At 44.5% G+C, this 20,847-nt stretch overlaps 2 protein-coding genes across 6 annotated transcripts in view; both read right to left on the reverse strand.

Annotated features, from left to right (window-relative positions):
* CABIN1 (calcineurin binding protein 1) overlaps window positions 1-14,009 on the reverse strand; it is a 155,634-nt gene extending 141,625 nt beyond the window's left edge. Inside the window, exons 1-3 of one of the 5 annotated variants that reach the window (XM_040443563.1) lie at window positions 13,922-13,944; window positions 13,524-13,535; window positions 1,316-1,456 (exon numbers count right to left, since the gene is read on the reverse strand). The gene's annotated coding sequence lies outside the window, so the exon portion shown is untranslated. Of the gene's footprint in view, window positions 1-1,315; window positions 1,457-13,523; window positions 13,801-13,921 lie in introns of those variants that run through there. The other 4 variants (XM_040443562.1, XM_040443565.1, XM_040443566.1 and 1 more) reach the window with 4 other exon arrangements.
* A 2,373-nt stretch (window positions 14,010-16,382) lies between these two features.
* LOC121010167 (D-dopachrome decarboxylase) lies at window positions 16,383-19,156 on the reverse strand. The gene is made up of 3 exons (XM_040443574.1): window positions 18,940-19,156; window positions 18,436-18,611; window positions 16,383-16,639 (listed from the first exon to the last, which is right to left on the reverse strand). Exons 1-3 carry the CDS (start codon window positions 19,045-19,047, stop codon window positions 16,567-16,569), a joined length of 357 nt encoding a protein of 118 aa, XP_040299508.1. The 5' UTR covers window positions 19,048-19,156; the 3' UTR covers window positions 16,383-16,566.
* Window positions 19,157-20,847: the final 1,691 nt, after the last annotated feature.

Consider the following 20,847-nt stretch of genomic DNA (forward strand, 5'->3'; position numbering starts at 1 on the left):
GGGGACACGTGCGGGTGCCAGTACAGCCCAGAGTGCAATCTTAGAGCAGAGATGGTGTGGATGATGAAAGGATACCATGCGGGGGAAACTAGGAGCTTTATCCTGTTGGCAACGGGAGCCACTGAGAGTTTCTGGGAAAACTAAATTTTAAAAATATAAATGAAAAAATATCAGAGCCAGTCTGAAGACCAGTTTTAAAATTTTTTTTTTCAACGTTTATTTGTTTTTGGGACAGAGAGAGACAGAGCATGAACAGGGGAGGGGCAGAGAGAGAGAGGGAGACACAGAATCGGAAACAGGCTCCAGGCTCTGAGCCATCAGCCCAGAGCCCGACGCGGGGCTCGAACTCACGGACCGAGAGATCGTGACCTGGCTGAAGTCGGACGCTTAACCGACTGCGCCACCCAGGCGCCCCTGAAGACCAGTTTTAGTAGACCAGTTTGAAGTCTGCAAAAAATGACAGGATTAGTGAGGATGTGAGAAATTAGAAGCTCATACATTACTGATAGGAAGGTAAAGTGGGCAGCCACTGTGGAAACCGGTCTGGTAGTTACTCAAAATGTTAAACATGGAGTTACCATATGACCCAGAAATTTCATTCCTAAGTATCTACCCGAGAGAAATGAAACACATGTCCACACCAAAACTTGCTCACAAATGTTCATAGCAGCATTATTCATAACAGCTTCAAGGTGGCAACCGCCCAAATGTCTGTCAACTGATGAGTGGATAGATAAAATGGATGGATATATAAAATGTGTTATGTTGATTATTCTTCAATCATAAAATAGACTAAAGTACTGAGAGCTGCTACAACATGAATCAACCTTGATGCTAAATGAAAGAAGCCAGTCACAAAAGGCCACATGTTGGGGCGCCTGGGTGGCGCAGTCGGTTAAGCGTCCGACTTCAGCCAGGTCACGATCTCGCGGTCCGTGAATTCGAGCCCCGCGTCAGGCTCTGGGCTGATGGCTCAGAGCCTGGAGCCTGTTTCTGATTCTGTGTCTCCCTCTCTCTCTGCCCCTCCCCCGTTCATGCTCTGTCTCTCTCTGTCCCAAAAATAAATAAACGTTGGGGAAAAAAAATTAAAAAAAAAAAAGGCCACATGTTGTCTGATTCCATTTACATGCAATGTCTAGAAAAGGCAAATCTACAGAAACAGAAAGTGGATAATGGGCAGCAGGAGAGGGGCAAACGGGGAGTAACTACTAATAGGTACAGGATTTCTTTCTAGGGGGATGAAAATGTTCTAAAATTGGTTATGGTGACCATTACACAACTCTGTGAACACACTGAAAACTACTGACTTACATACCTCACATAGGTGAACTACACGGTATGTGAATTACATGCTGTCATTAAACAAAGAGATGACAGGAACTTGGATGGGGCAGTGGTAGTGGACAGAAGGGACGCACTCCAGGAGGCAGGCTCACAGGACTCAGCACCAGGGAGCCTGGAGGGAACAGAAGGTTTCTGGATAACACCAAGGGTTCTGGCCTGAGGGGCTGGGACAGAGGGCATCCCCAAACAAGCCAGATAGGGCCAAAAGAGGAATCAGAAAAAGTCCCATCTGAGATGCTGGCAGAAAGAAGGCCCTGGAAGGATCCAGCAGTGGGAGCGAGCCCAGGCATACAGACTGAATGCACGTTCCACCCCTATAACTTAAAAGGACTGCTACTGTTGCCAACGGCACCACAGCAATGATTTGTAGTAGGGCTTCCACACTGGGTTCTGAGTTCTCCAAGGATTCTTACAAGAAAGGAAGTACAGTCTTTTCACCTACAAGGAAGATTCAAACATCCCCTAGGCTAACAGCTATTTTATCTCCTGGGTTCTATATTTAGGAAAAAAGAATGTTTCTACTAAGTCTGGAAATTGCTGCTTCACCATAAGCTATGCCATGTTAGACACTGTGACCACCACACAATACGGAAAAAAAAAAAGAGAGAGAGAGAGAGAGACAGTAAAGTAGAAATTATATGATTAAAACTCTGCATCTAAACTATTATTTAAGGGACACCTGGTGGCTTAGTCGGTTAAGTGACTGACTCTTTTTTTTTTTTTTTTTTAATTTTTTTTTTTCAACGTTTATTTATTTTTGCGACAGAGAGAGAGCATGAACGGGGGAGGGGCAGAGAGAGAGGGAGACACAGAATCGGAAACAGGCTCCAGGCTCTGAGCCATCAGCCCAGAGCCTGACGCGGGGCTCAAACTCACGGACCGCGAGATCGTGACCTGGCTGAAGTCGGACGCTTAACCGACTGCGCCACCCAGGCGCCCCAAGTGACTGACTCTTGATTTCAACTCAAGTCATGATCTCACAGTTTGTGAAATGGAACCTTGTAAGATTCTCTCTCCCCCTCTCTGCTCCTCCACTGCTTGTGCGCTCTCTCTCTCTCTTTCTCTCTCTCTCTCTCTCTCTCTCTCTCTCAAAATAAATAAAATCAACAACAACAAAACATACACACATAGAAAACAACACGCTTTGGCAAGAACGTAGAGAAATTAGAACCCTCGTGCACTGCTGTGGAAAACAGTATGGCAGTTCCTCAAAAATTTAAACCTAAGGTAACCTTATGCCTCAGCATTTCCACGTCTGGGTCTATACCCAAAAGAACTGAAAGCAAGGGTAAACAATTATAAATTGGGGTGAAGAGTGCAGGGAGGGTGGTGCTGACACCTAACCATAGGCCCCCAACCAGCTCCCCACAGGGCAGGTGCTAGCTCCAGGTCACAGCAAGTCTTCCCAGACGCCACCTGAATCCCCATGCAGAAAAAAACGAGAGGAGGACCCAGAGATGACTGAGGGATCAGGTCTCTGTGTAGCAGCAGTGGGACCCACGTCCATAGGTGGGAGAACATCAGCCCAGGGCCGACCTACTCCTGAAAGAGGAGAGCTTGCCTGTTCTTGCTCAGCAGCACCTAGCAGGAAGGTACCTAACAACTACCGGGATTGTGCCAGATGGGCCGGTACCTTCCCCTGGGGCTTCTGTGTCCCCCAGGACCAGGACGAACTCAGGTTCCATTTCAGAGCTGACAGGAGACACCTCCTCAGGACAGAATGAATGAAAGATAACCAGCCAAGCTGGAGGGAAAACCATGTGCTCCAAGTCAAGAGAGAGGTTTCTGGTCCCACCTGCTGCGTAAGTCCCTGCCCACCCCTCTGCCCACCTGCCTCCATAAAGAAAGCCCCTAGACTCCCCTAGTGCTCCCTGGGTACTACAGTCAGGGCCAGGAAACCCTCGAGGAGCCCATGGTGCCAAAGAGAAAATAGAGACTTCAAGCTTCCTAATTGTTTTGAATTGCTAAAATCCATGCTAAAACTCAAGCCAATTGTCCCCGCTGAAAAGGGTTCCTGGGCTAATTTTAACATAATCTAAAAATACAGTACCTTCCACTCCTCTACCTCTATAGTCTATCCCAGACACTTATAAGGCACATTTGCATTATCTCACTTAAACTTAAAACAGCCTCTGGAAAGATTACTGGGCTTAGGGTCCTATTTTTCTTCTAGCACTGTGACTTCAGGCAGATCAGCCAGTCCCTTATGCCTCAGTTTTCCTATTCTGCAAAATGGGTATGATAATGCATATCTCATAAGGCTGGCAGTCGGGAGGGCTGGACACAGATACATATTGGAATTGAGGCATACTTGTAAGTGTTCATACAACATTTCAAGAGGAACCTAAAAAAGTGATCCTCACAAAGACTCATGCACATTAGTCCCAGGAGACCAGCATCCCTCTGCCATAGCCCCTCAATTCCATCCGATCATTACCACTCTTCCTCAGCCCCCTCAATTCCCAGTAGCACAATAAAGAATGAGTCAGAATACTGTACTCTAATACACATTGAGAGAACTGTGGAGACTCTGTAACACAGACTGTTTTACTTTACTTCTGCCAAAATAGTACATAGTAATTATTACCTTAAAACTGGCCTTGGGTTTTTAAATATCAGTACATATAAGAATTTTTTACCTAAAACATAAAAATAAAGCTTTTCAAAACTGAAAATCTTATACTGATTTAATACAGCAAGAGTACGTTCTAAATTTCCTCTACACAGTCTCACCTCTGCACTGGAATTACCCAGTCTCTGGGTCTCTCCCACCTACCAGCCTATAAGCACCTGAATAGTCCTGTCTTTATCTTTTGTACCAACAGAGTACTCCATTAAGGAATGAGCAAGCAAATGAGTGGTATCTAGGCAGCTTGTCTGTTTTAGTAGAAGACATTTAATTTCTCAGTCAAATCTTTCTCAAAGACCAGCATCTGTCACTCACAGGATGTCCCCTTGTAGGGCAAGCCAAGTTGAGAAGCCACATAAAGGAACAGCTCACTGATGGCTTCGGTAACACTGTGAACTGTAACATTCCTGAGTAAAGAGAAGCATTCCCATCTCAACCCAAATGGGACTTCATCAAGGAGCTTCCCCTCTGATGTGGCCCCTACTGCACATGATCATCACACACTGTGTTCTCCATTTATGATTAAAAAAAAAAAAAACTTTTAGAAAACGAGGAATGAAAGGAAACTTCCTCAATCTGACAAAAAGCATTTACCAAAAAAGCTACAGCTAACATTATACTTAACCATAAGACTGAATGCTTTGCCCCCTAAGATAAGGAACAAGGCAAGGACATCCACTCTTATCACTCCTATTCAACAGTATACTAGAAATGCTAGCCACTATAATAAGGCAAGAAAAAGAAATAAAAACAAAAAGAGATAATTAAAAAGGAAGAAATGAAACTGTCCATATTCACAAATGATGTAATTGTCTACATAGAATATCCAAAAATATCTATAAAATAAAACACTAAGTTTTTTTTTTTAACGTTTATTTATTTTTGAGACAGAGAGAGACAGAGCATGAATGGGGGAGGGGCAGAGAGAGAGGGAGACACAGAATCCGAAGCAGGCTCCAGGCTCTGAGCCATCAGCCCAAAGTCCAACGTGGGGCTCGAACTCACGGACCGCAAGATCGTGACCTGAGTTGAAGTCGGACGCTTAACCAACTGAAACACCCAGGTGCCCCAAAGACCCTAAGTTTAATAAGTATCAAGTGGGTTTAGCAAAGCCACAGGGTAAAGGTCAACACCCACAAAGTGACTGTATTTCTATACGTTAGCAACAAACAAATGGAGATCAAAATAGAAAAAAAAAAATATGTCACAACAGTTGCAAAAAAATAAATAGGTACAAATCTAAAAAAATATATATGGGGCTCCTGGCTGGCTCAGTAGGTTAAGCATCTGACTCTGGATTTTAGCTCAGGTCATGATCTCATGGATCTCCCTCTCTTTCTCCCCCTCCCCTGCTTGCTCACATGCACACACATGCACATTCTCTCTAAAATAAAATAAAATATGCTATGGAATTAAAAATATATACACCAAATAACATAGCAACCAACTCTCTGCAACAAAAACCACAGGAGATGCTAGGACACATAAATAAAAATGCACTAATAATAAGAAATTTGGCTCACCACTCTCAGTATGAGACAGGCCAAATGGAGAAAAAAAAATAAGTTAAGGAGATAGAAGATCTAAATGACAAAACAATTACAGAACTTACAGATGTATATCACTCTATACCCAGCAAACATAGACTACACATTCTCCAGTGCTCACAGCATGTTCACAGACTTCTCTGAAGTCACAGAGAAAACATCTTTATAAAGTACAATTAAATCTTAAAATATCTCTGATCACAATAAATTAAAACTGGAATTTAATAATACTACAACCACCACCATGAACAACAACCAAAGACAGATCCTTCTATCTAAAAATTTAAGAACCTCCACAACTTTTGGATGAAAGGAAATGCAATTAAAATTGGAGAAATTTTAATGAAATACTAACAATAAAAACACAAATACTCATATATGTGAAAACACAATAAAATCATCTAAGGACGGGGGGGAATCGTATTATTATCTCCAAAGAAGAGAAAGCCTTTAACAAAATTCAACACCCCTGATGATAAAAAGCACTCAAGAAAATAAAAATTGAAGGATACTTTGTTATATACATTAGCCCTAAAACCAAAATCTTATTTAATGGAGAAACACTAAAGGCATTTCCATTAATATCAGGAACAAAGTAAGGATGCCCATTATGTCTGCTACTATCCACCACTGTACATAGTTTATTAGCATTGCCATAAGAAAAGGGAAACCATTCAGAGGTATAAGAATGGGTAAAGAAGAAGTAAAACAATCTTTAATTTCAGACAATATAATAAAATACCTGGAAAACCCCAACACCAACGATAAAACTTAATAATAAAAGAACTCAATGAAGTAGCATGATAGAAAATTAACATACAAAAATCAATAGTGTTCACATAAAAAATAAACAGAAGACATTATGATAGAGAAAAATCCTGTTTATAGTAACAAGATGATTAAATATTTAGAAATTAAGTTAACAAGAAATGTGCAACCTATGCAAGGAAAATCTTAAAACACTACCAAAAGACACTAAAGTTGAACAAATGGAATGACAACCTAAGACATTCTTAGACAGAACTCAATATTATAAAGATGTCAGTTCTCCCTAAGTTTATTAAATCAATGCAATACAAATAAAAGTATCAACAAGATACTAGACAAGTTGACATATAGACAAGTTTTCATATAGAAAAACAAGCATGTAAGACAGCTAGGAAAACAGTGAAGAAGAAGAGCTACAAGAGGGGGATAAGCCCTACCATTAAAGAACACTGTATAAAGCCTTAGTACTTAAAAGAGTAGTACTGAGGGGCGCCTGGGTGGCACAGTCGGTTAAGCGTCCGACTTCAGCCAGGTCACGATCTCGCGGTCCCTGAGTTCGAGCCCCACGTCAGGCTCTGGGCTGATGGCTCAGAGCCTGGAGCCTGTTTCCGATTCTGTGTCTCCCTCTCTCTCTGCCCCTCCCCCGTTCATGCTCTGTCTCTCTCTGTCCCAAAAATAAATAAACGTTGAAAAAAAAAATTTTTTTAAAGAGTAGTACTGATACATGCATGATACAGAGATCATGCCCAAACTCAAGTACGTATGAAAATTTTAAATATGGCAAAGGTGGGGGCACCTGGGCAGCTCAGTTGGCTGAGTGTCCAACTCTTGATTTTGGCTGAGGTCATGGTCTCAGGGTTCTTGAGATCGAGCCCAGCATCAGATCAGACTCTGCACTAACAGCGCAGAGCCTGCTTGAGATTCTCTCTCTTCTTCTCTCTCTGACCCTCCCCCCCACATGCGGGCCCACGTGCGCGCGCGCGCACACACACACACACTCTCACTCTCTCTCTCTCTCTCTCTCTCTCTCTCTCACAAAATAAATAAATAAACATTAAAAAAAATAAAATAAAAATAAAATATGAGAGGGGCACCTAGTTGGCTAAATCAGTCAAGCATCTGACTCTTGATTTTGGCTCAGGTCATGATCTCACAGTTGGTGAGAATAGGCTCCAGGGTCAGGCTCTGCACTGCCAGTGCAGAGCCTATTTGGGTTTCTCTCTCCCTCTCTCTCTCCCTCTCCCCTCCACCTGCTCTCTCTCTCTCACAATAAACATTTAAAAATAATGATAAAGGGTGCCTGGGTGGCTCAGTCAGTTAAGTGTCCAACTTCAGCTCAGGTCATGATCTCACCAGTTGTGAGTTTGAGACCCTCCCATATCCAACTCTGTGCTGACAGCTCAGAGCCTGGAGCCTGCTTCAGATTCTGTGTTTCCCTCTCTCTGCCCCTCTGCCACTCACACTCTGTCTCTGTCTCTCTCTCAAAAATAAAAATACACATTAAAAAAATTTTAATAATAAAATAAAATATAGCAAAGGTAGTATCTCAAATCACTGGGGTCAAAATGAACTCTGTAGTAAGACTTGCTCGGAAAAATTGGTAACCATTTGGAAAAGGATAAAATTAGATCCTTACCTCACCCCATAAACATAAATAAACTCCAAATGGATTAGGGATCTAAATGAAAACCAAAGGAACCATACAAATACTAGAAGAAAATATGGATGAGTCCCTCTTTAACTTTGTATATGGAAAGGCTTTCTCACCATGATTTAAAATCCAAAGGCAGTGAAAAAAAGATTAATATATTTAACTACATAAAAATGGTTTCAAATTTTGGGGTGCCTGGGTGGTCAGTCGATTAAGCGTCAGACTTCGGTTCAAGTCATGATCTCCTGGTTCATGAGTTCTAGCCCCACATAGGGCTCTCTGCTGTCAGCACAAAGCCCACTTCAGATCCTCTGTCCCCCCTCTCTGCCCCTCCCCCACTCGCACTCGGTCTATCTCTCTCTCTCTCTCAAAAATAAATAAACATTTTAAAAAATTAAAAAAAAAAAAAGATTTGTGGTTATCAGAGGTAGGGGAGGGAAGTGGAGAGAATTGGATGAATGCGGCCAAAAGGTACAAACTTCCAGTTATAAGTAAGTACTAGGGATAACTATAGTTAGCACTGCTGTATGGTATATTTTGAAAGTTAAGAGAGTAAATTCTAAGAGTTCTTATCACAAGGGAAAAACATTTTTTCTTTTTTTTTTTTTGTATCTATATGAGATGAGATGATGGATGTTAAAACTTATTATGGTAATCATTTCACAATACATATAGGTCAAGTCATTATGCTATATACCTTAAACCTGAATAGTGCTATATGTCAATTATACTTCAATAAAATTAAATAATTTTTTAATTAGAAAAAAAATTTTCAATCAGAAAAAAGAAGTCATAAGTCAACTGATAAACTGGAAATATTTGCAACATATACTGTAGACAAATACATAAAGAGCTCTTAAAAACTTAATAGACACAGCATTATTCACAATAGTCAAAAGGTACAAGCAACCAAGTAAGTGCCCACTCATAGATGAATGGAGAAACAAAATGTGGTATATAAATACAATGCAGTATTATTCAGCCTTAAAAAGGAAGGACATTCTGACACATGCTACCACACGGATGAACCGTGAAGACATTATGCTTAGTGAAATAAGCAAGCACAAAATGACAGTGTATGATTCCACTTTCGTGAGGTACCTAAAGCAGTCAAATTCATAGAGACAGAAAGTAATATGGTGGTTGCCAGGGGCTGGGGGAGGGGAGGAACAGGGAGTGTTTAACAGGTACAGGGTTTTAATTTCAGAAGATGGAAAAAAGTTCTGGAGGTGGATGGTGGTAATGGTTGCATAACAGTGTTGATGTCTTAATGTCATCAAACTGTACACTTAAAAATACTTCAAAAATTAAATTTCACATTAAGTACGTTATACAATAAGAAAAAAAACTAGAAAAATAGGGAAAATAAGTAAACAATCAACAAAAACAGACATTCAACTGGCTATCAAACATATGAAAAAATGCTCACACCCGCTTATAATTAGAGAAATGCAAATTAAAACAACACTGAGACACTATGTCTATCATACTGTCACTATCACTGGCAAAAATTAAAATTAATGGGAAAAAAAGCAGGAAGGGAAACAAACCACAAGAGACTCTTAATGATAGAGAACTGAGGGTTGATAGTGGGGGGCCGGGGGGGGCGGCGGTGGTATTAAAAAGGGCACTTGGAGTGCCTGCATGGCTCAGTCAGTTAAGCGTCCGACTCCAGCTCAGGTCATGATCTCAGGGTTGGTGAGTTTGAGGCCTGCGTCGGGCTCTGTGCTGACACCTTAGTGCCTGAAGCCTGCTTCAGATTGTGCCTCCTTCTCTCTCTGTCCCTTCCCAGTTTGTGCTCTGTCTTTCCCTCTCTCTCTCTCTAAAGTAAATAAACATTAAAAAATTTTAAAAACAAAAAGGGCACCTGTTGTGATAAGCACTGGATGTTGTACGTAAGTGATGAATCATTTAATTCTACTCCTGAAACCAATATTGCACTGTATGTTAACTAAAATTTAAAGTCATTAAATTAAAGTTAACAAATTTTAATTGTTGGAGAGGTTGTCAGGAAACAGGCATTATTTTCATACACTGTTGATGGGATTGCCAACTAGCACAACCACTCTCGAGGGGAATTTGACAAGAGCTAACAAAACTACAAATGCCCTGACGTTTCAATCCAACAACTCCACTTCTAGGAATCAGTCTTGAAGATGTACCTCCAATAATATGAAATACATACACACGGGGTTATTCATTCCAGCATTGTTTGTAATTTCAAGAGACTGGAAACAACCTAAATGACTACAGATAGTGTAGTGGATGAATAAACTATGGTACATCCACACAATGAAGTAATATGTAGCTGTAAAAATTAATGAGGAAACGTTTATAGAGCATTATTCATAATAACCAAAAATAGAAATAACCCAAATGTCCATCAACTGACAAATGGATAAATAAAAAGTAATGAACACTGACAACAGGATGAACCATGAAAACATTATGCTAAGTGAAAGAAGCCAGTCACAGACCACATCTTGCATGATCCCATTAATAAGAAATATCCAGGAAAGGCAAATCTATATAGACAGAAAGTATTTGTGACCACCTCGACATAGGGGGGAGACAGTGAGAAGTTTTCTAACAGGTACAGGGTTTCTTTTTGGGGTGACAAAATGCTCTAAAATTGATTGTGGTGATGCTCACACAACTCTATGAATATTAAAAACCACTGAATTGTATGTAAAGTTTATCTCAATAAATAGGCAAATTTTATCTCAATAAAACTTTTAAAAAATGAATAAGATCTCTATGAACACATACAGGAGGATTTTCAAGACATTGTTAAGTGACAAAAGGAAACACAATTATCTTTAGCATGCCACCTTTCATATATAAAAGAAGAGGAGCTAAGAAATTACATGACCATCTATTCATTTGTGCAAAAGAAAGGATAATCCAGACACCAAAGAGATCAGTTAGCTGCAGGGGATAAGTGGGAAAGGGGTGAAAGGTGGAGGAGAACAGGGACAAGGTGGCAGGAGCAGGAGAGTGAGTGACACTTTCCAGAGTATACCTTTGTTACAGTTCTTTCTTACTCTTAGAAGCACAGTCATGTTTCCCACTCGAAAAATAATTAAAACCAACTAAGTTCCAGGGGGAACCCAAAATGTAATATAAACATTAACAATGAACCTACTGCATTACAAATTACATAACCACACTGAAGGGCATAACAAAGAATTATGATTCCAGAATAGGGGTAGAGAGTACACAAGATAAGCCTGGAACAGGGGCGCTTGGGTAGCTCAGCTGGTTAAGTGGGTTAAGCAACCAACTCTTGATTTAGACTCAGGTCATGATCTCGCAGTTCATGATCCAAGCCCTGTGTAAGGCTCTGCGCTGAAAGTGCAGAGTCTGCTTGGGATTCTCCCTCTCCCTCTCTCTACCCCTCCCCTGTGCTCATGCTCTGTCTCTCTCTCTGCCTCAAAATAAATAAACAAACATGAAAAAGAAATTTAAAAAAAAAGATAAGCCTGGAACATCTTGTGGTGCCAGAAAATAAGTAAATCCTCCAAAAAAATGGTGAGGATCCATTGACACAGATGCTTACTAACTAGAAAGAGAAAGATAGTAACTTTATAGTAGAGAAACCTAGCAGATACCAACTAAACCAAGCAATCAAGACAAACATCACCAGTAATAAGACCTATCAGCATCTTGAACTCCTTCATATGACATACTGAGGACAACACAATGTTTGTATCATTCTGGCCAAAAATGCATGGCCTCACTCCAATCACGAGAAAATATGAGACAAATCCAAGTTGAAGGATATCAGGCAAAATAACTGATCAGTACTCTTGAAAAATGTCAAGACCAAGAAAGACAAGACTAAGTAATTAAGGATGAAGGAGCAATTACTAAATGCAATGAGAAGTTAGATAGGATCACAGAATGAAAAATAGAACATTGTGCAAAACTGGTGATATTCAAACTAGGTTAATGGCTGAGTTAATAAAACTGCACCAATATTAGTTTCCTGTTCTTGATAGTTCCATCATGATTATGTAAGATGTGAATATTAGGGAAAGGAGGGTGATGGACAGAAGGAAACTCTGTATTATTGTTGCAACTCTTCTCTAAACCTAAAATTAGTTTAAAATAAACAATATAAAAAGAAATAGCCATTTGAGATTATGTATTCATCATCTGTAAGGACTGTGAGGATGGGGACCATGTCTGTATTGTTCACCACAAACCCCAGAAACCCACTAGCAGGAGGAAAAAAAAAAAAGCAGCTATTGAATAAAGAAAGAAAATATCTATTCATTTCTCAGCCTCCCAGCCCAGCAATCATATTATCCCAGAATAGCACATTCAGGAGTTTAACCTCACAAATTTCCAAACTCTTTAGGCTATGGTTTCCACAACCTTAAGAACACATAAAGAACAGCACACTTTGAGTACCTCGGCACCCTGACCCAGTCAGTGATAAGCAGTGGTGTTTCCTGACATGCTCTGGTCTGGGAGTCAGGAGGCCTAGGTCTTGGGCCACATTGTGGCACTACCTGACTGTGGCATAAGAGGCCCCTCGCTGGGTCCCACTTTCCTCTACCCTAGGAGGCTTTCGCCTACTGTGTTCATACAGCCCAGGAGCAAAGAATGGTTTTGACATTTTTAAATGGATGAAAAAATTTGTGACACATGAAAATTATATAAAAATTACATAAAATTCAAATTTCAGTGTCCATAAATAAGGTTTTATTGGAATACTGCCACTGGTGTACCTATTGTCTCTGCATGTATCCACTACACAATGCCAGAACTGAGCTGGGGTGCTTGGGTGGCTCAGTCCATTGAGCATTAAGCATCGACTTCAGCTCAGGTCATGTCTGGTCATGATCTCACAGTTCGTGAGTTCGAGCCCCACATTGGGCTCTGTGCTGACAGCTCAGAGCCTGGAGCCTCCTTCAGATTCTGTGTCTCCCTCTCCCTCTGCACGCCACCCCCAGGCCCCCGGCCAGCGCACCCGCTCTCTCGCTCTCCCTCAAAAATAAATAAACATTAAAAAAAAAAAAATTAAAAAACAAAAACAATGCCAGAACTAAGTAGACAGAGCAGGCCTCCTATGCTAAGCCTAAAATACTATTATAATTATGTTTATTACATTCACAACATACTATGATATAATTACATGTTAATATTATAAATATTATTACACTTACAACTGGAATTTGCCAACCTCTGAAGGAAGTCTTTGACCCAGAGGTCCATAGTAACACAGGCCCCAAAGAGTTAAGTGGCTCCAAAGTCACTTGTGCAAGACACCTGAGAGTGTCAATAGACTCTATCCAGCCAAGGTCCTCCTCCTCCTCCTGGGAGGCAGTGCAGTCAAGATATTCAGTCTGGCTGGCTCAGTCGGTAGAGCATGCAGCTCTTGATCTCGGGGTTGAAAGTTCCAGCCCCATATTGGGTGTCGAGATTACTAAAAAATAAAATCTTAAAAAAAAAAAAAAATGTTTTTGTCTAGACTTCGTCTGACCCACTAGTTAGCTAGCTGATTCTGAACAAGTCCCTTCCCCTCGCCCCGGTCTCAGTTTCCACCCGTGTAAATGGCGCTAATAACAGCACTCACCTCGCAGGGCTGCTGTGAAGGTGAAGAGAAAGGACGTCAGTAGAGGGTTAGCACCGGGCTCAGCACCCGGCGGACGTAAAATCAATGGTGGCTCCTGCTGCTGTCACTGAAAACCACTCCCGATGCTGGAGCCCCGTCCTAGGCACCCAAGGATGGCGACCATGGCCCTGAAGAGGCCCACGAGACAGCCTGGAGGCCGGGCCTCACCGCTCCCGCTCTCTGGCCTCGGTTTCCCCGACTGTGCCACTGAGACTACCAGAGGCGCCCCCTGCGTCGACACCAGCCTCGGCCCGTCCGCCCGCCGCCCCTCAAGCTCGGGCCCCCGCTGCTGCCGCTGGTTCGGCAGAGCCGCACCCCCACCAGAGGGATGCCCCCAAACCTGCAGTCCTGGAACTCACCAGGCGTCTCCACGGCAACGGCCTGCCTGCCGCGACCCCCAAGCCGGCTGGCCGCCCGCCTGACAATAAGGCGCGTTCCCATTGGCTCGTTGCCGGCTCCGTTAGCCAATCAGTGAGGGCGCACGCGCTGCTCGCCCGCCGCGCAGGCTCTCGTGGACCCTGCGGGCTGCAAACAGCCTAGCGCGGGAGTGTAAACCTTCCAGGTCCTTGCTTTTTGGTACTCGAACTATTGTGGACTCGGAGCGCCAGCTTGCAGTCGGACTCCACGCCCCATTGCTTGTAATATTTGGGAAGCGCCGAGTTCGGTGCCCGGCCCTGAGCAGTAGCTAAATGACGACGGGCCGTGTTATCGTTTGTTACAACCTGACACAGGTACTCTGAAGGCAATGTAAACTTGGGGAACACTTGGAACCAGGGGAGGAGGGTTCTCCTTTCTACTACCCCGTGCCTCATCTTTTTCAGAAAAGAATTTGAAGCCCAGAAGGCACAGATACAATCAACTATGAAACAAAGGAAAAACAAAAACAAAAATCACAAAAAATCAAGGCCGGGTAGACGAACGGTCTATCCAGGGAGTGACAGAATTCCAAAGTCTAAAGGAGGATTCGCATTGAAAGTTTCCTGAAAACGGCCTTGGGCTGAGAGAGGTTAAATTCTTGGGAGCGAAGCTTTTTTGAGAAAGACTTCACAGCCTTTCCAGCCTTTCTTGATTCCAGCAACCATGATTTAAACAGGAATGAAGGTTAGGGCTTTCTCTTTGACCTTACATAAAGATGGTAACATCATGGTGAAGAATTCAAAGCGCCAGTTCAGAACAATAAAGCCTTAGTGATACCCGGGAGTTTCAAAAAGAATTGAGTCACAAACCTTGACTTTGCCTTGGAGGGAGGGGCAGTGGACAGAGGCATAAACAGACGGTTTCAAAGTTTCATGGATAACACCCATCCTTGGATGCAGCTCTCATACCTGAGTTGTATCTTGAAATAGCTCTTGAAACAGTTGAAAAAAGATGGGAGAGTGGTCCCATAGAGAGCTATGTGGCAAGCTTTTGGAGGTAAGAGACATTGCAAGCCATGCTGGATCCTCAGGAAGCACAGTATTACCAGGGGGCAAAGCTCAAGGCCACAATGGGGCTAATGTGGAGAGGGGGGAGGGACAGTCGTCCCCACAGCAAATAGATGACATCACACTCACTACAGTGGGGATAAGACATTTAAGGTGGGACCAGGTAGAAGGCTGCTGCCTTATAGTCCTGGCTAGGGTTAGGCCTGAATCCCTTCTTGGGCACTTCAACCATTCATTCAATGATACAAACATTCCCTGAGCCCCTTTGGGAAGCAGGACACCCATGTTGGCAGAAGGAATGAGTGCAGGAACAGTTGGGACAGGGGGCCAAAGGAAGGAACTCCAAGCTCTGTTAATGGCATTCCACAGCAGTGGTCAGGGAGAAACACCACAGGCACAAGAACACTCCACTGGAAACTAACTTTACTAACTATATTAACAGGACAGACTTAAAATCTCAATTTGGTATTTCACTGGTACACTAAAGACAAGAATGATCAGGCCTTCAACTCTGTAGGGAAATACAGTGCCCATCACAGTGTCTAAGGGTCATGATATGTAAACTCTGCATCAAACATCTGGAAAGAAACCAAAAAGGACACCCTTTGCACCCTGCCCATATATCCCTGAAATTGGAAAGTATGATAGAGTATTTAGAGTTGGGGCGGGGATTGCATTCATTCCATTTCTAATGGCAGACATTGTATTTCCAGGTTTACCATTCCAGGACATGGGTTTTACAAGGTACACAGCCACCGAGAATTTTTAGCAAGACTCATAGGAGAAGATGGGAGTTTCGAAATGCCCAGGAAAGGTCCCAGAAGCCCAGCCATCCTGCTCTCCTGCTGAGCACAGCATTCCATGGGCAGTAAACTGCATGGGCCAACCCAAGCTGACGGCAAGAACATCTGGTTAGCAAAATCTGTAGGAAGACCCAAGCTGGACCAGTGCCCGCCCAACCAACCTGCACAGGGCATGGAGAGCAGGGCCCTAGGCTTCACCTTCCACACTTGGATTTGAACAGCCTACATACAATACATGAGACAGTGGCCCCGAAGACAGAAAAGATCCCATCTCTCAGGTTCCCTAAAGTTCCCACCTCATAAACCAACACCACTGCCCAGGGTGACAGAGAATGCCAGGGAGGGGTGAAGGGAGATAAAGAAGTCATGTTTGAAAGAAGGTCGCAGGGCACCTGGGTGACTCACTCGGTTAAGCATCCGACTCTTCATATTGGCTCAGGTCATGGTCTCAAGTTCAAGGCCCAAGTCAGGCTTCGTGTTGAGTGGAGAGCCTGCTTGGGATTCTCTCTCTCTCCCTCTCTCTCTCTGCCCCTCCCTCACTCACATTCTCTCTCTCTCAAAATAAATTAATAAACATTTAAAAAACGAAGAAGAAAAGAAAGAAGATCTCTTCATTTATTTGACACAAGGATGGGGAGGAAGAAGACTTGTGAGGCCACAGGCATATCTGCATGAAGGGGTGCCAGAAGCTGGTATCCACTAGGCCCTTCCTCTGCCAGGAGGCCTCTCTGGAAGGGGCAGAAAGCTCACAGATGTCCTAGATGCCCTCTGTGTCAATCATAGAAAAGTCATGACTGTCCCTTTCTTGCCAATCTGCCAGGGCTCCAGGGGGAAAAATCGGATAATTATCCTTCAAGAGACAGAAAAAGAAAAAAAAAGATGTCATTAGCTCCTTGGCTAATGCTTCATATTCCAAGACCCCTAGCCAGGCACTCCCACCATGGGTTCCCTGACCAGCCTGCCTTAGCCTAGAGGGCATTTTGGAAGCCTGCTTGATCTCATTAATGATTTCCCCCTGCAGGCCTGTCAGAAGCAGGATGGTGGCTGTCCCTGGACAGACACTCGACGCAGCAGCCTTTATGGTCACTGCATGTTCTGTAAACTCAGAGGGGCAGCCCTCCTGCTTTCAAACTCCAGGCCCCCTGGGGGCATGTGCAGTGCCCCAGACACCTTGTTTTCTCAAAAGCTAGCTCAAAACCAGTCATAGGGTGACCCCCGCCCCCATGTCTATGGAGTGAATAAACATGCCCCTCTCATAGAAGTGATGGGAAGTTCCTGATGAAGAGCAGGATACTTGGGATAGTCTAAGGGGTAGTAGGGGAAGGATTGTGTGTGACAGCTTTAGTTTTCCCATCTGCAAACCTCATGGGGATGGCATGTCCGCACAAGGCGATGTGAACAGAGGGGTAGGGCTTGCGTGGATCCAACGGGATCATGCATACAAGGTAGCTATAGATAAGCTGGCACATGGTAGGCATTCATATGTTACGTATTGTTGTTACAATTATTATCTCACCCCGGCTTGAGGACCAGGTCTGAGCACTCCCAGGAGTGACTATTCCTCACCAGCCTTCCTGGGCTAACAAAGGATCCATTCTGGAAGGTTCTTTCAAGCTTCTCATGCTCTTAGTTCCTCATAGGCATGGGCTTGGCGCAGGAATATTTTTCACCCAGGAAGAAACTTTAGCCCTGCCACAGAATCCCATGTTTGGGGGCTGTATGGTCTTCTTGGATGATCATTTAATACATGCCCCTCTAGGGGCGCCTGGGTGGCGCAGTCGGTTAAGCGTCCGACTTCAGCCAGGTCACGATCTCGCGGTCCGTGAGTTCGAGCCCCGCGTCAGGCTCTGGGCTGATGGCTCAGAGCCTGGAGCCTGTTTCCGATTCTGTGTCTCCCTCTCTCTCTGCCCCTCCCCCGTTCATGCTCTGTCTCTCTCTGTCCCAAAAAAATAAATAAACGTTAAAAAAAATTAAAAAAAAAATACATGCCCCTCTATTCACAGAAAAAAGGCTACAAACCAGAGATGGTTCACTTTCAGGTTTGTCAGGCATCCCCCAGCTGCACTGGACCTAGAACCCAGGTCTCCAGACATCCAAGCCAATGTCCTTTCCACTACTCCCTGACCCTCCTGGGAGCCTCACTTGGGACCTAGCTGGGCTACACGGCCAAAGGTCACACAGCCTCAGGACATTCCCAGAATCCCTCCTGACCAGCCTGGAGAAGCTCTCCTATTAAATTACTCTTGGTTTTCTAAGTTGTGGAGAAGACTAAAGGCAGATGATAAATGGTTATAGCTTTGTCAGGTCAATAACATTCTACCCTGCAGGGTGCCAAGGGAGATACAGGGCACTGCCATCTCACACGACTCTGGCAACTCCCCCCAGGAAGTAAAGGAGAGCCTTCCCACTTCACAGATGGAAACATTGGGGTTGGAGAAGCCACGCCTTGCCCACATGTCAAGGGAACCATGGCATAGCCAGGAATTCATTCAATTCCACTACCATTCTGAGGGTAGACATACCATCCGAGGACCTAGGGCCCTAGGCCCTTCTTGAGCAGGGAGAAGAGTGCATTTTTTACCCCCAGCCTTGCAAGGGGCCTTGGAATGGGATCACTGCCCCCATCTTCTCCCTGCCCCCACGCACCGATCCTGGCCCAGGCCCATCTCCTTGGTGAGGAACTCGAAGAATCGGGCGCTGTGTCCACGGTTCTCCTCGGCCGTGCCCACCACACCGATGGAGGAGATGATCAGCTGCGCGCAGGGATCGGTAGAGCCGTTCACCGCCATGGCCAGACCTGGTCGCAAGGTCACGTTCACGCGCTGCGGAGAACAGGAAAGTTTCGCCTGAAGCTTGTACAGGCCAAGTTGCTCTGAGGACCTGGGAGGGCAAGACCCTACAAGCATGGATCCCTGGGGTCAGGGCTAGAGGCTCGGGGCGGAGTCCTTGGAGGTCATGTTGGTTTCAGGGCCAGGGAAGGCAGCAAGGAGCAGACATGAGGGGTGGTGCCGCGGGGTCACAGAGAGAGGGAGGCCGGGGATCCCTGTGACGAGGAGCCCGGGTTGCGGTGAGGGAAGCCGGGACGTGGACAGAGCCCGACCCCTGGTCCACCAGCCTCATCCCGCCCCGTGCTCCCCGGTCCACGCTCACGTCCTCAGGTTTGCTCAGGATGGCTGCAGTGGCCGCGCAGAGCCGCTTCTCCAGTCCGGCGGGCACACGGCCGGCGGGCAAGTTGGTATCCAACTCAACAAACGGCATGTCTGGCGGGAAAGAACTGCACAGGCCACACGAGCAGAGAAAGAACACACAGGGTACAGATCGATGTTCCCGTGGGTCGCGGAATAGACAGCAGTGGCGGGGCGCCACGGAAACCAGGCTCCTTATTGGCTGGGCAGACACGCAGGGCCCCGGGATTGGCTGCATAGTCCACACCCCGCCTCTGCTGGCGCAGATTTCCGGAAGTCTTAGGCAGGCGGGGACGAGTGGAGCTCGTGACCCTCCCCCAAAGACACTGGCTGAGCCATGGCTCCACCCACCGTGTCCCAGGCTCTGCTGGCTCCAGCCACATTGGCCAGGGGTTTTCTGGCTCACTGGGCTTTTAGGTGCTGCAGTCCTCTGCTTCTTAATCCATTTTTAGTTTGTTAACCTTGAAAATAAAATAGCCCGTTATTTTACCTGTAAAAATGGGTTTATTCGGGGGGAAATTTTTTATTTGTTCGAGGATAGCAGAAAATTGCAATTTGGGACATGCAGCGTGAGGCAAAACCATAGGAAAATCCAGCCAACAAAGAAGAGAAACTTTTTGTTTTGGTTTGGTTTGGTTTGGTTTTTGTTTTTTACAGAGAAAAGGGAAGAATTGGGAAGGACTGTTAAAAACAAAAAAAGTACGTGGGAATAAACTGGGAGTTAAAAGTGCAATGGCTTTTCAGTAGCAGAACTGTGACAATCTCATTGGCTGGACTGTTTCCGGGCGGGGATCTTTCTTTCCCCTGCGGGTAGTATATACTCTTCTCACCTTGGGAATGCAAGGTAAGTCTCTTCCTTTTGGAGTGGTAAAGGGTTGCGAGGAGGAATAGGTGTGAGAGCTCCCCCTTCTGGCCTCCCAACTTTATTTTAAATGAAGGTTCCTTTATTGAGTTTCACAGAATGTGGGTCTGAACACACACGCAGAACACACACACCTGTGAGACCTTTCCCAGTCTCCATCCTAATTTTTTTTGTTTTTTTTTTTTTTTTTTTGCCACGTTACCACCATTTCCAAGTTAGGCAACTTCACATTATGTGTGAAAATCTGCACTTCTCTTGACCAGGAGCCAAGTGACACTTGTGAATTCAGGTGAGGCTGGGTAGAGAACTCTGGCTCACCACAGACATCTATCTGCCTTTGTGCCCTCTTGCACCTGTGGTAACCTTGTTTCATGCTGAAGTAGTATCCACCAAGGGGGGTGAAAGCCAGGTCCTAGCCAAACTGCCAGCCATGTTTACAGTACCCTATATTTTTATAGTCAAAACAAAATGTGTCACTTAGCACATGGAAACCTGTTGATATGGCTAAACATGGCACTCTCATCAGTGTTGTAAAGTTGTCTGAATTGTAAATGAAAATACAGTTGAAATTGTGTGGGTGTGTATAAATAATCTCAATTACACTTCTAAAATTCTATGTGGGTGTGCATATTAAAGGAGCCTTGGGGCGCCTGGCTGGCTCAGTCAGTGAAGCATGCGACTCTTGATCTCAGGGTTGTAGGTTCGAACCCCATGTTGTGCATAGAGATTACTTAAAAATAAAATCTTAAAAAAAAAAAAGATGGGGTGCCTGGGTAGCCCAGTCGGTTGAGCGTCTGACTTCAGCTTAGGTTGTGAGTTCAAGCCCCACATCAGGCTCTGTGCTGACAGCTCAGAGCCTGGAGCCTGCTTCAGATTTTGTGTCTCCCTCTCTCTCTGACCCTTGCCTGCTCTCTCTCTCTCAAAAATAAACATTAAAAAATAAAAGGTGGAGCGAGCCTCCATGAGAAGGCAGGCAGGCTGAGAGGCTCTGTTCAGGACCCAGTCCCATTA

This window comes from Herpailurus yagouaroundi, unplaced genomic scaffold (assembly GCF_014898765.1).
Source record: "Herpailurus yagouaroundi ecotype Mexico unplaced genomic scaffold, PumYag 191, whole genome shotgun sequence".
NCBI classification, from domain to species: Eukaryota; Metazoa; Chordata; class Mammalia; order Carnivora; family Felidae; genus Herpailurus; species Herpailurus yagouaroundi.

Excerpts from the sequence above, each read along its gene's own strand:
- LOC121010167 (XM_040443574.1), bottom strand. The coding sequence starts at position 19,047 with ATGCCGTTTGTTGAGTTGGATACCAACTTGCCCGCCGGCCGTGTGCCC. Across the intron at positions 18,612-18,939 it reads TCCTGAGCAAACCTGAGGAC|CGCGTGAACGTGACCTTGCG; the intron begins GTGAGCGTGGAC and ends TGTTCTCCGCAG. Across the intron at positions 16,640-18,435 it reads ATGGGCCTGGGCCAGGATCG|GATAATTATCCGATTTTTCC; the intron begins GTGCGTGGGGGC and ends TGTCTCTTGAAG.